The sequence below is a fragment of the Schistocerca gregaria genome, chromosome X, assembly GCF_023897955.1.
Source record: "Schistocerca gregaria isolate iqSchGreg1 chromosome X, iqSchGreg1.2, whole genome shotgun sequence".
Taxonomy (NCBI): Eukaryota; Metazoa; Arthropoda; class Insecta; order Orthoptera; family Acrididae; genus Schistocerca; species Schistocerca gregaria.
Window position 1 is genome coordinate 290391898 of NC_064931.1, and position 16238 is coordinate 290408135.

The 16238-nt window shown below is 38.7% G+C and overlaps 1 protein-coding gene across 1 annotated transcript in view; it reads right to left on the reverse strand.

The window, feature by feature from the left end:
• Positions 1–16238, reverse strand: part of LOC126299609 (sarcosine dehydrogenase, mitochondrial) — a 274922-nt gene that overhangs the window by 43770 nt on the left and 214914 nt on the right. Inside the window, exon 14 of the mRNA XM_049991642.1 lies at positions 11050–11306. Coding sequence (XP_049847599.1) covers positions 11050–11306 — 257 coding nt within the window. The remainder of the gene's footprint in view (positions 1–11049; positions 11307–16238) is intronic.

The following is a 16238-nucleotide window of genomic DNA, read 5'->3' on the forward strand; positions in this document are numbered from 1 at the left end:
GCCAGCGAAAACAGATCTTGGGTCTTCAGGAAAGCCATTTCCATACGGCCCATGAAGAGGTTGGCATAAGACGGAGCCATCCTAGTTCCCATTGCCGTTACCCTGATTTGTTTGTAGGTCTGGCCTTCAAAAGTGAAGTAATTATGGGTGAGGATGAAGTTGGTAAGTGTGATAAGGAGTGAGGTTTTTGGAATATCTTCAGGTGGGCTTCGGGAGAGGTAGTGTTCAAGGGCAGAGAGACCATCAGTATGTGGGATGTTTGTGTAAAGGGATGTAGCATCTATGGTGACAAGAAAGGTTTCAGGTGGGAGGGGAGTGTGATTGGATTTGAGGTGTTCTAGGAAATGGTTTGTGTCTTTGATGTGGGATGTTAGTCTGGGGGTTAGAGGTGTTGGTCTACCAGAGCTGAGAGACGTTTTGTTGGGGCTTTCCTCTCCCGCAACTATCCTGGAGACCTTGCCCACAAACAGATGTCCCAAGCAATACATTTCTCCCCATCCAACAACAATGTTCCTACCCCCAGACAACACAGAAGCATCCCCCTTGTCGCCCAATATTATCCTGGCCTCGAATACATTAACGAAATGAAGAGCAAAAGGTTTGTCACAGATTCATTTAGAAAATGCAAAGGCACCACGGAGAGGTTTATCTAGCTCCAATGACAGATGCTGCAAAAGAGGTACTGTGTAGGTATTGTGTAGTTTACTGTTAAAATTCAGAGTGTGTACATTCTTAGAAGTCAACAAATATGTTTCTTCCTCCTACTTATACTTCGTGAAGTGGCTATGAAGATATAGTTAGAAAGATTTGAGCTGACACAGAACCTTAGCAACAACCATTCTTCTTTTGCATGATTTTTAACTGTAACAGGAAAGGTAGAAAGTGACAGTGGTACATGACAGTGGTACACAATTCCCCATCTACCACATATTATAAGGTCACTTGTGGACTATGAGCATAAATGTAGGTATAGATTTAGATGTAAATGTAGTATCACCTTTCTCATTCTCTTTCAATTTATGAAAATATTACATTAGAATGATTACAAGGTCAATTTAAGAACTGAAGATGAAATACCCAAGAAAATAATTTGTGGTGTAATAAGTGAAAATTTTGAGGGAAAAATGCTAATCCCTGTAACTCCTCAGAATTCTACTTGATATTTTGTTTTAACAAGGTTATGCATGCTAACAGACTTGTGTAACAAATTCTAAAATAGCAGAAATTTCAACATAAGGCAGACAGTATACACTGTGGTTGATGGGGGAAGCTAACTTGAACATGATTTGACAGTTATAGTACATGCAGAACACAGTATTACACCACAGCACTCTACTTTGAAGAGATATGTTTACAATGAAATCATACTCTTTCATGCCTTCCTTAGGAGAAATTTTTCTGTGAGCTTGAGAGAGACTTAAGAAAGTTTAATTTATCCATGGAGGATGCCTCTCACATATCCACATTTGGCCAGTTCTTGAGTATTGTTTGTTACTCTTAGACCCTTACAAAGTAGTATTAATGGAAGAACTAGAAAAATTAAATCTGAGCTATATGTCTCATTATGAATTTGTTTAGTTAATGTGAGATTATCCCAGAAATGCTTGACAAACTCCACCAGGAGATGCTACAAGAAACAAGCTATACATCCTGCAGAGCCTTACTCTAAAATTCCAGAAGTCACATTCCAACACAAGTCAAGAAATATGTTACTTGTTCCAATTTATGTCTCATTTTATGACAATGAGAACAAAATTAGAGATTTTTGGCAAACACAGGATGTTACCAACAGTCTTACTTTCTGCACTTATCTCCAAATAATATAGAAAAGGAGGTTAACAATTCCAATACATCACACACCATAAAAGAGTTGTTTGATAAGTCTGATAAATTTCCATGAAACCATAGAATGTTCTTGTTGCACATTAATGTTAGGTAGGCTTGATTATTCCAAGGATTGTATAAAGAATTTCAGTAATGTTAGCATGCAGTTCACTGTTGACAGCTGTCTGAATTGGTCGTGTGTAACTGTGATTGAAAATGGAAAAAACTGACTTTCATGCTGTTAGTAAAGATTTACATTTGAGTGGTTGGACTGGTGCACAAATCAAAACAGAATTGGGTGGAGCTCACAAAGACTCTGCACTATCATTGAAAACCATTTAATTTTGGATTAATGAATTTAAACATGGTTGGACAAACACCAAAGATGAAGAATGCTCCAGCTGTCCAACTGAGGTCACCACTATGGAAACCAGAATCAATGATCTACATCTACATCTACATGACTACTCTGCAATTCACATTTAAGTGCTTGGCAGAGGGTTCATCGAACCACAATCATACTATCTCTCGACAATTCCACTCCCGAACAGCGAGCGGGAAAAACGAACACCTAAACCTTTCTGTTCGAGCTCTGATTTCTCTTATTTTATTTTGATGATCATTCCTACCTATGTAGGTTGGGCTCAAAAAAATATTTTCACATTCGGAAGAGAAAGTTGGTGACTGAAATTTCGTAAAAAGGTCTCGCCGCGACGAGAAACGTCTATGCTGTAATGACTTCCATCCCAACTCATGTATCATTTCTGCCACACTCTCTCCCCTATAACGCGATAATACAAAACGAGCTGCCCTTCTTTGCACCCTCTCGATGTCCTCCGTCAATCCCACCTGGTAAGGATCCCACACCGTGCAGCAATATTCTAACAGAGGACGAACGAGTGTAGTGTAAGCTGTCTCTTTAGTGGACTTGTTGCATCTTCTAAGTGTCCTGCCAATGAAACGCAACCTTTGGCTCGCCTTCCCGACAATATTATCTATGTGGTCCTTCCAACTGAAGTTGTTCGTAATTTTAACACCCAGGTACTTAGTTGAATTGACAGCCTTGAGAATTGTACTATTTATCGAGTAATCGAATTCCAACGGATTTCTTTTGGAACTCATGTGGATCATCTCACACTTTTCGTTATTTAGCGTCAACTGCCACCTGACACACCATACAGCAATCTTTTCTAAATCGCTTTGCAGCTGATACTGGTCTTCGGATGACCTTACTAGACGGTAAATTACTGCATCATCTGCGAACAGTCTAAGAGAACTGCTCAGATTGTCACCCAGGTCATTTATATAGATCAGGAACAGTAGAGGTCCCAGGACGCTTCCCTGGGGAACACCTGATATCACTTCAGTTTTACTCGATGATTTGCCGTCTATTACTACGAACTGCGACCTTCCTGACAGGAAATCATGAATCCAGTCGCACAACTGAGACGATACCCCATAGCTCCGCAGCTTGATTAGAAGTCGCTTGTGAGGAACGGTGTCAAAAGCTTTCCGGAAATCTAGAAATACGGAATCAACTTGAGATCCCCTGTCAATAGCGGCCATTACTTCGTGCGAATAAAGAGCTAGCTGCGTTGCACAAGAGCGATGTTTTCTGAAGCCATGCTGATTACGTGTCAATAGATCGTTCCCTTCGAGGTGATTCATAATGTTTGAATACAGTATATGCTCCAAAACCCTACTGCAAACTGACGTCAATGATATAGGTCTGTAGTTAAATGGATTACTCCTACTACCCTTCTTGAACACTGGTGCGACCTGCGCAATTTTCCAATCTGTAGGTACAGATCTATCGGTGAGCGAGCGGTTGTATATGAGTGCTAAGTAGGGAGCTATAGTATCAGCGTAATCTGAAAGGAACCTAATCAGTATACAATCTGGACCTGAAGACTTGCCCGTATCAAGCGATTTGAGTTGCTTCGCAACCCCTAAGGTATCTACTTCTAAGAAACTCATGCTGGCAGATGTTCGTGTTTCAAATTCTGGAATATTCCATTCGTCTTCCCTGGTGAAGGAATTTCGGAAAACTGCGTTCAATAACTCCGCTTTAGCGGCACAGTCGTCGATAACAGTACCATCGGCACTGCGCAGCGAAGGTATTGACTGCATCTTGCCGCTTGTGTACTTTACATACGACCAGAATTTCTTCGGATTTTCTACCAAATTTCGAGACAATGTTTCGTTGTGGAACCTATTAAAGGCATCTCGCATTGAAGTACGTGCCAAATTTCGCGCGTCTGTAAATTTTAGCCCATCTTCGGGATTTCGCGTTCTTCTGAACTTCGCATGCTTTTTCCGTTGCCTCTGCAACAGCGTTCGACCTTTTTTGTGTACCACGGGGGATCCGTTCCATCTCTTACCAATTTATGAGGTATGAATATCTCAATTGCTGTTGCTACTATATCTTTGAATTTGAGCCACATCTCGTCTACATTCGCATAGTCAGTTCGGAAGGAATGGAAATTGTCTTTTAGGAAGGCTTCTAGTGGCACTTTATCCGCTTTTTTAAATAAAATTATTTTGCGTTTGTTTCTGATGGATTTGGAAGAAATGGTATTGAGCCTAGCTACAATGATCTTGTGATCACTAATCCCTGTACAGTCATGATGCTCTCTATCAGCTCTGGATTGTTTGTGGCCAAGAGGTCAAGTGTGTTTTCGCAACCATTTACAATTCGCGTGGGTTCGTGGACTAACTGCTCGAAATAATTTTCGGAGAATGCATTTAGGACAATCTCGGAAGACGTTTTCTGCCTACCACCGGTTTTGAACAAGTATTTTTGCCAACATACCGAGGGTAGGTTGAAGTCCCCACCAACTATAACCGTATGAGTGGGGTATTTATTTGTTACGAGACTCAGACTTTCTCTGAACTGTTCTGCAACTGTATCATCGGAGTCTGGGGGTCGGTAGGAGGAGCCAATTATTAACTTAATTCGGCTGTTAAGTATAACCTCCACCCATACCAATTCGCACGGAGTATCTACTTCGACTTCACTACAAGATAAACCACTACTGACAGACACAAACACTCCACCACCAATTCTGCCTAATCTATCTTTCCTGAACACCGTCTGAGACTTCGTAAAAATTTCTGCAGAACTTATTTCAGGCTTTAGCCAGCTTTCTGTACCTATAACGATATCAGCTTCTGTGCTTTCAATTAGCGCTTGAAGCTCAGGGACTTTTCCAGCGCAACTACAACAATTTACAACTATAATTCCGACTGTTCCTTGATCCAAGCACGTCCTGATATGGCAGTGAAAGATCATTTAGTAAAAATTCATGAGACTGCTGATATTATAGGCATCTCAAATGAGTGAATTCATAATATCCTACATGGAAAATTGGCTATGAAGGAGCTGTATGTGAGTTGGAAGCTGTGATCACTGACAGTTGACCAAAAGGGCATTTATTACAACACTTCAACACAATGTCTGGTGATGTTTAGTTGCAGTTGACAAGAATATTTGTGTTGATTTGTGACCTTTGATGAAGTCTGGATCCATCATTACACACCAGAGTCAAAATGGTAGTCAAAACAATGGACAAGGGCTGGTGAAAATGGACTGAAGAAGGCAAAGACCATTTCGTCAGTTGGTAAGGTGATGGACACTGTTTATTGGGATAAACAGTGAAAAATCCTCACAGATCACTTGGAAAAATGCAGAACCATAACTGGACCCTATTATGCTTTGTTGTTGGATCATATGAAACTTACGTTGGCTGAAAAAAGGCCAAGGTTGACATGTAATTTCATCAGGATAATGGACCATCTCACACGTCAGCAATAGCAGTGGAAAAAGTTCATGGACTGGGCTTTAAACTGGTTCCTCACCCAACCTATTCACCAGACTTAGCCCAAAATGACATCCTTTTGTCATCTAACTTGAAACTTTGGCTTGCTGGGAAGAACTTTTCATCAAATGAGAAAGTGATAGTTGCAGTCAATGAGTCAGACAGAACCTATTTTCCTGATGGGATGATAAAGCTGGAAGATCACTGTACCAAGTGTATATCCTTCAATTTGACTATGTTGAAAAGTAAAGTGAACTGTTTATGAAACAAACATTTTTTCTTACTTTTTTTTACTGGTCTTATCAAACCACTCTTGTATGATGACATGCGAAGTTCAGATGTAGGTGTAGATGTTAACCTCCCCTTACTTATGCAGTTGAAATCAAGTACAAGGTCTTACTGAGGTGGTAGATTAGATTAGATTAGATTAGATTAATACTTGTTCCATAGATCATGAATACGACACTTCGTAATGATGTGGAACGTGTCAGGTTAATAAAAGATGTCTGTACAAGAAATTACATTACACAAAATATTGCATGACACTAATGATTAAGTTTTTTTTGTTTTGTTTTTTTTTTTTTTTTTTTTACTTACTTTATATCTAAAAATTCAGCCAATGAGTAGAAGGAGTTGTCATCTAGAAATTCTTTTAATTTATTTTTAAATGTTAGTTGGCTATCTGTCAGGCTTTTGATGCTGTTTGGTAGGTGCCCAAAGACTTTTGTGGCAGCATAATTTACCCCTTTCTGTGCCAAAGTCAGATTTAACCCTGCATAGTGAAGATCATCCTTTCTCCTGGTGTTATAGGTATGCACACTGCTATTACTTTTGAATTGGGTGGGATTATTATCAACAAATTTCATAAGGGAATATATATACTGTGAGGTTACTGTGAGGATCCCTAGATCCTTAAATAGATGTCTGCAGGATGACCGTGGGTGGGCTCCAGCAATTATTCTGATTACACGTTTTTGTGCAATGAATACTTTTCTACTCAACGATGAATTACCCCAGAATATGATGCCATACGAAAGCAGTGAATGAAAGTAGGCATAGTAAGCTAATTTACTGAGATTCTTATCACCAAAATTTGCAATAACCCTAATAGCATACGTAGCTGAACTCAGACGTTTCAGCAGACCATCAATGTGTTGCTTCCAGTTTAACCTCTCATCAATGGACACGCCTAAAAATTTTGAAAATTCTACCTTAGCTACAGACTTCTGTTCAAATTCTATATTTATTACTGGAGTTTTGCCATTTACTGTACGGAACTGTATATACTGTGTTTTATCAAAATTTAAAGAGAGTCCGTTTGCTGAGAACCACTTAATAATTTTGTGAAAAACATCATTTACAATTACATCACTTAGTTCTTGGTTTTTGGATGTTATTACTATACTTGTATCATCAGCAAAAAGAACTAACTTTGCATCTTCATCAATGTGGAATGGTAAGTCATTAATGTATATCAAGAACAGTAAAGGACCTAAGACCGAACCCTGTGGGACCCCGTGCTTGATAGCACCCCAGTTTGAGGAATCAGCTGTTTTAACATTACACGAACCACTTATTTCAACTTTCTGCATTCTTCCAGTTAAGTATGAATTAAACCATTTGTGCACTGCCCCACTCAAACCATAATGATTTAGCTTATCTAAAAGAATTCCATGATTTACACAATCAAAGGCCTTTGAGAGATCACAAAAAATACCAATGGGTGATGTCCGGTTATTCAGAGCATTTAATATTTGATCAGTGAAAGCATATATAGCATTTTCTGTTGAAAAGCCTTTCTGAAAACCAAACTGACATTTTGTTAGTACTTTATTTTTACAAATATGGGAGGCTACTCTTGAATACATTACTTTCTCAAAAATTTTTGATAGAGCTGTCAGAAGAGAGATTGGGCGGTAGTTGTTGACATCCGACATATCCCCCTTTTTATGCAATGGTTTTACAATGGCATATTTCAGTCTATCAGGGAAAACACCCTGCTCCAAAGAGCTATTACATACGTGGCTGAGAATTCTACTTATCTGTGGGGAACAAGCTTTAAGTACTTTGCTGGAAATGCCATCAATTCCGTAAGAGCTTTTACTTTTCAGTGAGTTTATTATTTTACTGATTTCAGAGGGAGAGGTTGGTGGAATTACAGCTGTTTCAAACTGTGCAGGTATGGCCTCTTCTACTAATAGCCTTGCCTCTTCTAGTGAAGATCTAGATCCTATTTTCTCCACAACATTTAAAAAATGATTATTCAAAATATTTTCAATTTCTGATTGTTTGTTAGTGCACTTGTCATTCAATTTTATTGCACTAAAGTCTTCCTGTGCTCTTGGTTGCCCTGTTTCCCTTTCAATAATATTCCAAATTGCTTTAATTTTATTATCAGAGTTACTGATCTCAGACATGATACACATGCTTCTGGACTTTTTAATAACTTTTCTTAGTACCGCACAATAGTTTTTATAATATTGAACAATTTCGGGGTCAGTACTCCATCTTGCTGTTAGATACAGTTCTCTTTTGCGGTTGCAAGATATTCTTATTCCTTTAGTTAGCCAAGGTTTTTTATATGTTTTCTTGGAATTATGTTTAACTATTTTCTTGGGAAAACAATTTTCAAATACCCTTAAAAATGTATTGTGAAATAAGTTATATTTCAAGTTTGCATCGGGTTCCTTATACACTTCATCCCAGTCTAGCTGCTGTAGGCTTTCCCTAAAGTTTGCAATATTTATATTGTTAATTGAACGCACTGCTTTGAAAGTCTGATTTATTATACTGCATGGAGCTATGTCATGTACTGTAACAAGCTGTGCACTATGATCTGAAAGACCATTCTCAACAGGATAAGCATTTATGTCCTTAAACTTATCTTGGTCTATAAAAAAGTTATCTATCAATGTACTGCTGTTCTTTGTTATCCGAGTAGGAAAATCAATGACGGAGCTCAAATTGAAAGAACTGAGTAATACTAAAAGGTCATTCTTCCTATTACACTCTTTCAGGGAATCAACATTGAAATCCCCACAAATGATAATTTGCTTCCCCCTGTCTGACAGATAGCACAACAAAGCATCCAAGTTTTCCAGAAATAGCTGGAAATTCCCTGAGGGGGACCTATACACTGTTACAATTATGAAAGTGCCATCCTTTAGTTTAAGTTCAGTGGCACATGCTTCCATATGTTGCTCTACACAAAAATTTTTAGTTTCTAAATTTTTTGCACTGTGGAAGCTTTTGACATATATGGCAACTCCTCCTCTCATCATATTATCTCTACTTACATGTGCAGCTAATTTGTACCCATTGATGCTAACCTTTTGCATATCAGTGACAATGTGATGCTCAGACAGGCATAGTACATCTATTACATTCTCAGTTTCTATATCTTCTAAACAAAGCAGAAGCTCATCAATTTTATTGTTCAATCCCCCAATATTTTGATGAAATATACTAACATTTTTCATTTTACTTTTGCAACTATCTTGAACTTTTTTGACATCTTTAGTACTTGCATGGCTGAGTTTCCCACTGGACACTGATCTTACACTAAAAAAGAGTTTCCACCATGAGATGTAGTTCCTCCACCCTTTAAATTTCCTGCTATCAGCCCAGCCAGTTTACCCTTCCCTTTCCTGTTGAGGTGTAGGCCATGTCTAGTATAGTCCCACCTACAGAGTGAATCAACACGAACCACACCAATGTGTGACCCCGCACCAGATCCAAGTAGCCGTTCCAACTCCAAATTAACTCTCCTGACAGAAGAGGTCAAATGAGGTCGGTCGTGGCGCTCCAGAACCGACACAAACCCAACACTGGTATGATTCGATGCCGATGCAATCTTTGCCAGGTCACACTCTATGCTGTACCCCGGATCTCTGTCAATACTGTTGCCCGGCCCACCCACAATAACCACGGTGTCTTCCTTAGTAAAACCTTTACATAGTGAACCTAAATCCTCTGTAACCTGCCCAAGTTCAGCACTAGGTTTGAAAAAACTTGTGACCTGGTAATCCAACCCTAATTCATCCTGCAGAAGTTGGCCCACACCCCTAGCATGCGAACTACCTAGCAACAAGACTTTCTTTCTCTTTGCAGACTTCCCTACATTCTTAATCAATTTGCTGCTGAAAGCTTGTTGAGCCCTGTGTACATCTACTTCTGTGAGAGGCTCATCAGTTTCTGACTGAGGCAACAGGTCAAACCTATTTTGTACATTAATAACAAAGCGGTCAGAAGAATTTCTTGGCCTGTTCCTCATGCCTGTTGCCACTTCCCACCCCTGTTTACCCTTCTCCCCCCTTAACCTGCCCAGTTCTCGCCTAGCCTCATCTAACTCAGCCTGAAGGGCAGCAATTTTCCCCTCCTGTTCCACAATCTTCCTATCTCTACTGCATAGCCTACAGAACCACTGATGAGTCTCGCTCATTTTCCCAATTCCCACGCCACTACAGTCGCCCCAATGAAAAAAGTTACTACATCCATCACACCAGACCCCGGAGCTAACGATCCTACGGCACGTCAGGCACTTTACACTCATGGTTCAAATCTATTTTAGTGACAGAAAGACAATTAAGTTACCGGAAAACAATGAAAATACGTGTACGAAAAATTAGGCCTACTCGCGACTATGTAAACAGTGGTTCAGAAGTTTTTTACTGGAAATTACTTAAGAGATGACGATACTCTACAGATATAAAGGGGCAGCAAACGTATTTAGCACACTAAACTATCAGTAAATGCACTTAAGATTGCGGTATGAAGTTTAATCTGAAAACTCAAAAGTTCGGCCTGGCCGCGATATGTAAACAAAATGAACTTTACGTGATTACTGTGAAAATACGCGAGTAAGACAAAAACCTTTAATGGTATGCTTGCAGAGCACTATAATTAACGTAATAAATTAGTTTAAAGTGTTAAAAAACAGTTTATTACTACTTAAATTACTTATCTTGTACAAGAGCTGTGACTCAGACGTCCGTGTAGCAGGCGCAGGGCTACCAACCTGAGTTGTGAGTAATGAAGATATCAGTAATTTTAATTTCTGAGTATTCATTTATGATTAAGTTGCAGAAGTTTGTCATGCATATCAGCTTCCCATCTGATTACAATTTTCTCAAGGTGTATTGTTCATTGTGACATTTGTTCTGAGAGCAGGATACTTTTACCAATTTAACAATTTGTGAAATGTATAACAGCCCACATTGCCAATGGATCCAGTACATATTAACTTCAAAGATTGTCAGCAACTTATCTTTTCATCAGCATACCTGATGATAACTCTTTCTCTTGTCTAAAAATTGTGCATTTATACTAGAATGATCCTTCCATTGACCTGCCAGCAAAAAAGAATCACACAAGAAGAATTTTTGCTACTGTATTGTTCTTCACTTACCAGTTTCACAGCCAAGGGAGTTCAGTGCTCTAAATCCAGCCAGTCGCAGACCATACTTCTTTCCTTGTTCTGTAATAGCTTTATAAATTGGTAAACAAGATTCCCATGGTATGTGAATTTCCCAGCCTAGTTCACCTACATAGCTAATCCGGAATGCACGACAAAGATGTCCTGCCAGCCGAATCAGCTGTGTTGTTGAGTAAGGAAATGCAGAGTCTGATAGGTCAGTGTTGGTAATACACTGCAACAGTTCTCGACTGAAAATGATATGCATTACAAAGATATTCCACTGTACAAAATACAATTCACATATGGAAGAAATTATTTTAAAAATAATATTCTTCTGCTAACAAGAAGCATTACAAACAACTTGGAAGTAAGAATCTAACATTATTGACAAAAAAGTGTATGTACTTTGAAATTGTTATAGTGCAATGCACATTAATATATAATATTACCTTTCATTAAGATTTCATATGTTTTATTTTGTTTTGCTTTGTTCATCTGAGTTTCACTTTATATGGGCAAATATTTTTCCATTTAAAATACTGTTCAGAGATAAATTAAGCATTTATAAGATAGTTCTATAATATATAATCATGAGCAACTGAATTAGAGACAGCTACTGTTTTGGAGAAAGAACATTTCTGTCACCATTTGATAGTTTGGCACGTCACGTGATTTGGACGTTATCAGAGTTCCTACAGACCACTGACATGGAAACTAAGTGCAGATTGTGAATGATATGTGGTGCCACTGCATTTGATCATTGGTGACCAACACATGGAACAGTCCATCTCTGACACTGTGCGGGCTCTGGGATTTTCATGTGCCTCTGTCTCAAAATTATACTATGACTGCCTCAATTTTTGGAAAACCATAACCAGGAGAGTCAAATGCCTGGGCCAAAATGTGTTGCTGATGGAATTCACTACCAACTAAAGTGAACTGAATTAGCAGAGAACAGGGGCACTGACGAGCAGATCACCTTCCTGTTCAATAATGGACAGCAATTGGTGACCAGCCATATGATCTAAAACTACTTTCTCATTATGGGTCTCTCACATGTAACTCTGCTCAACACAAGCAGCTAGGTACCAAGATAAACTTGGATGTGAAGACATCACCAAAGGATACTGAAGCATGGGAAAAGGGCACTAGGACTACAAATTTGTTGAACATTTTTGCACATGCTGATTGCAAGGTATAAGCACACTGAAAACTAGATGAGATGATGCATCCCAACTGCTAACAGCATATTGTCCTTAATTTTATTAATGAGAGGGAGAAAAACTTTTCCATTGTTGCTCAGTACTTTCAGTTTCTTTTCTTCTTTGATGGCATGCTCAATCAATTTCCTTAAGAGCATATCCATTTTTCTTGAAGGACAACTGTAAATGATTTAATTCATCCTGCAAAAAAACTGGCTCACAGATGTTGTTGGTTCTGCCACCAAGGTTTTTATGACACCCCTATTTTGTCTAGGGTGAAGGTTTGATTCCTTGTGGAGGTATCAATCAGTGTGTGTCTCCTCACTGTGTGTCTTATGGTCCAGAGTCCTGTTGAGCCATTTAATTACAGAAGAATCCAGAAAATTAAGTGACCATTGTCTCTTTCTCCATTTTAAACTGTATCTTTGGGTTAATACCACATAGATACACCAAGAAGACATTCATCTCCTCTTTGCCATGACTGCACACTACAAAGGTACTGTCCACATAATGGTAAGACTAAGCTGGTTTTTTGCTGGCCATCTGCGGTGCCTGCTGTTCAATGAACTTCATAAATAAATTAGCAACAGTTAGACTAACAGTGCTGACCACAGCGGCCCCATCGATTCATTCATAAAATTCATTGTTGTGCTGGAAATAAATTGTGGTAAGGCATTGCCTAAGTAAAGTCACTACATTAGTCAGAAAAAAATCTGTTATGTTTTAAATAGTTTCGTTTACAGGAACAATAGTAAACAGGGACACTACATCAAAGCTGACATGATTATCATTTGTACTGATGTTAATCTCCTCTAGTTTTTCAAGAAAATGCACAAAATTTTTAATGTAACTGTTAGTTCTACCAAAATATGACTGCAGAAGGAGGTGAGATTTCAGGCCACCTCATGGATGGGAGATCTTATGGCAATCACAGTCAGTCTCAGAGGAACATTTGGCTTAGGTTCCTTTGGGTGGCAATATAGTCTGGATGGATAAGCTTCTGTTCTGCTGAGCTGTGTGTTATTGTCTGAAGAGAAAGGAGACTGTTTTGCCAGTTGATTGGTGGTTCTTATAATTTTCATTGTAGGATATTTCTGAAGCTCTTTATAAGTAGTTGAATCCAAAAGGTCACAAATCTTCTTGTGATAATCTTCACTCTTCATCAAAACTGTGACCTTACCTTTATCAGATGTAAGTACAATGATGCCCTTATCCACACTGATCTCCCTCAATGCCTATCTTTCCATTGGAAACGAATTACTGTTAGGTGGCTTCACTTTGCATAATATTCTGTGCATTTCTGTCCTAATTTCATCAGTGGATTGTGGTGATAACAGCCAGATTCTTACCTCAGTATTTGCTATAATGTCCTTTGTGTGAACTGTTGGTGGTGTCACTGCAAAATTACATCCTTTCAATAGAACTGAACTACTTCTTTGGTTAATTCTCTCCCAGACAGGTTAATAACCATTCAAGAATTGGCACAACTGATGTTTCAGGCCTGCCCCTGTGTAAGCCATCAAACTTCCTCTTCTGCCTACTTTGCGACATTTCTGCATTTAGTTCCATAGTCCTGAATATTAGCCCATCCACCTTATTCCAGTCACAACAGTACATTACATTACTGACATAAATGGAGATATAACAGCTTACTGATAATTGCCACCAGTTCTCACCATGTCTGGTGAATCTGCTCCCATAGCATCACTAGGTTATGTTGTATTAAATACAGTTAGCTTGCGCTGAGTAGAAAATTCTCCTCACCTTCAGAAGTTTGGGAAATGTTACAGTATCCCACCAGGGTAACAGGAAAGTGAGCATACATGATTGTTGAGTAGTCCCTCCAGTTGCTGAACCAATACTGACATATCCCCCCACAGGGGTGTTTAATCATACAATGTAGACTTTCATGACAGATGTTTTCTTCAGTGAAAACTTCCAAGCTGAGAGGCCTTGGTCAGTATACAAAATTGCTTCCTAATGTTTTGCCTCCAACTGTGAGAGAAATCTTCTGAGGTAAAATAGCTACTGCCACAAAGGCTTGAGGTGGGGTTCACATTTATTATAGAGCACATATAGGGTCCCACCAAACATCCCATGATGCCAACTCTATGATTATGATTACTTCTGGATGGTGTCATCATTCTTGATTAAAAATAAAAATAATCAGTTGTCATTCTGTTGGAACAACTGCAAACCTTCTTCTTTTCAAATAAAATTATTATTGTGTTTGTGAATCTCTATTGCTTCTATGTACATGCATGCATGATAATGTGATGTCCTTGCTAAAACACTTGTCTCACTGAATTTTATTTCATGGTTCCTAACTTGAATAACATGTTCTGCTAGGGCCTATTTTTTTGGTATGTCTTAGGCAACAGTATCTTTTTTGTTCAGCTGTTTCAGCATTGACACTTCTTTTCATACTTTAAATATATACTTGTCCACAACCATATGGAATTTTATATGCCCCAGGTGTTGCTAGGGTGTGCCGTACATCTTTTGCCATTACTAAATGATCATTAACTTTTTTGGTGAGAATGAAGGTCATTTCAATCTCATGCTTGTTCAAAACTTTCCTAATGTCATCTGTAATTTTATTAATGAACAGGAGAAAAGCTTTTCCAGATGGTGGCTGTTGTTGCTCTTCCAGATGCTTTTCTTCTTTGATGAGGTGCTCGATCAATCTCCTTACCAGCATATCCATTTTTCTTGAAACCTGACCTACATTATGTAATTCATTCTCCAAGTAAAGTGGTTCACAGAGAACAAGCTGTAAATACTGAGCACCAACAGCTACCAAGTGGAAAAGTTTTTCTCCCATTCATTAATAAAATTATGGATCAGACGGAGAAAATTTTGGCAAAGTACAGGGTTGAAATGATCTTCAGAACCACCAACAAAATTAATGAATATTTAAGAATGACAAAAGATGCATGGCACACCCTAGCAACTACTGGGGTATATAAAATTCCATGCAGTTGCAGACCAGTCTGTATTAATCTATGAAAAGAAGTGTCAACACCCACTTAGCTGGCCAGAAAAGGAACAGTTGCCTGGGATATATTGAAAAAATGGCTGTGGCAGAACATGCTTTTTGAGTTGGAAATGATGAAATAAGATTCAGAGAGATGAGCGCTTTAGCAAGAACATTGCATTATCATGCATGCATGTATAGAGAAGCAGTAGCAATTCATGAACTTTTTTTAAACGAACCCACCACCAATTGACTGCATCATTGTTTATTTAATTATGAGCCAAGTTTGACCTTTTATTCCATTTTAAAGTGACTGAGTTTTTGTCATTAACATATATTTCAGAACATCAAACTCAAAATTGGCCATAAATTAAGAAAAATATTGGATCTCCATGAAATGCCAGATGTAAAATCACCATCTTGTTAAAAAATCAGTAAATAATAGTGGGAGCACATCATATTTAGTAAAAGCAGATTTACTTGAGTCATTTTCTTAATTTATGGCTAATTTTGAGCTTTATGTCCTGCAATATACACACATCAAAAAAAAGTTTTGCACCACCCTGTTTCCCAGAACTCCTGCAGACAGACATTGACTGTGGATATTGTATCACAGACACAGTCCCTTTGACTCTTCAGAGATGTCACTAAAACCACCCAAAGATGTAAGAAACCATGCATGAGCAGCGCCTATTAGATGGAGGAGGTCCGACAGCCGATCAGTTCCAGTCATTCCACCACGAAGGAGGTACACAGCTCATGTTGTCTGTAGTTCAACCATGCCTAGACGGTCAATACTGGGGTTTTATCATGTGTGCATTGTTACTTTGTGCCAGAAAGAGATCTCAACAAGGAAAGTGTCCAGCCGTCTAGGAGTCAACAAAAGCGATGTTGTTCAGATATGGAGGAGGTACAGAGAGAGAGGAACTGTCAATGACATGCCTCGCTCTGGCTGCCCAAGAGCTACTACTGCAGTGGCTGACCACTACCTATAGATTGCG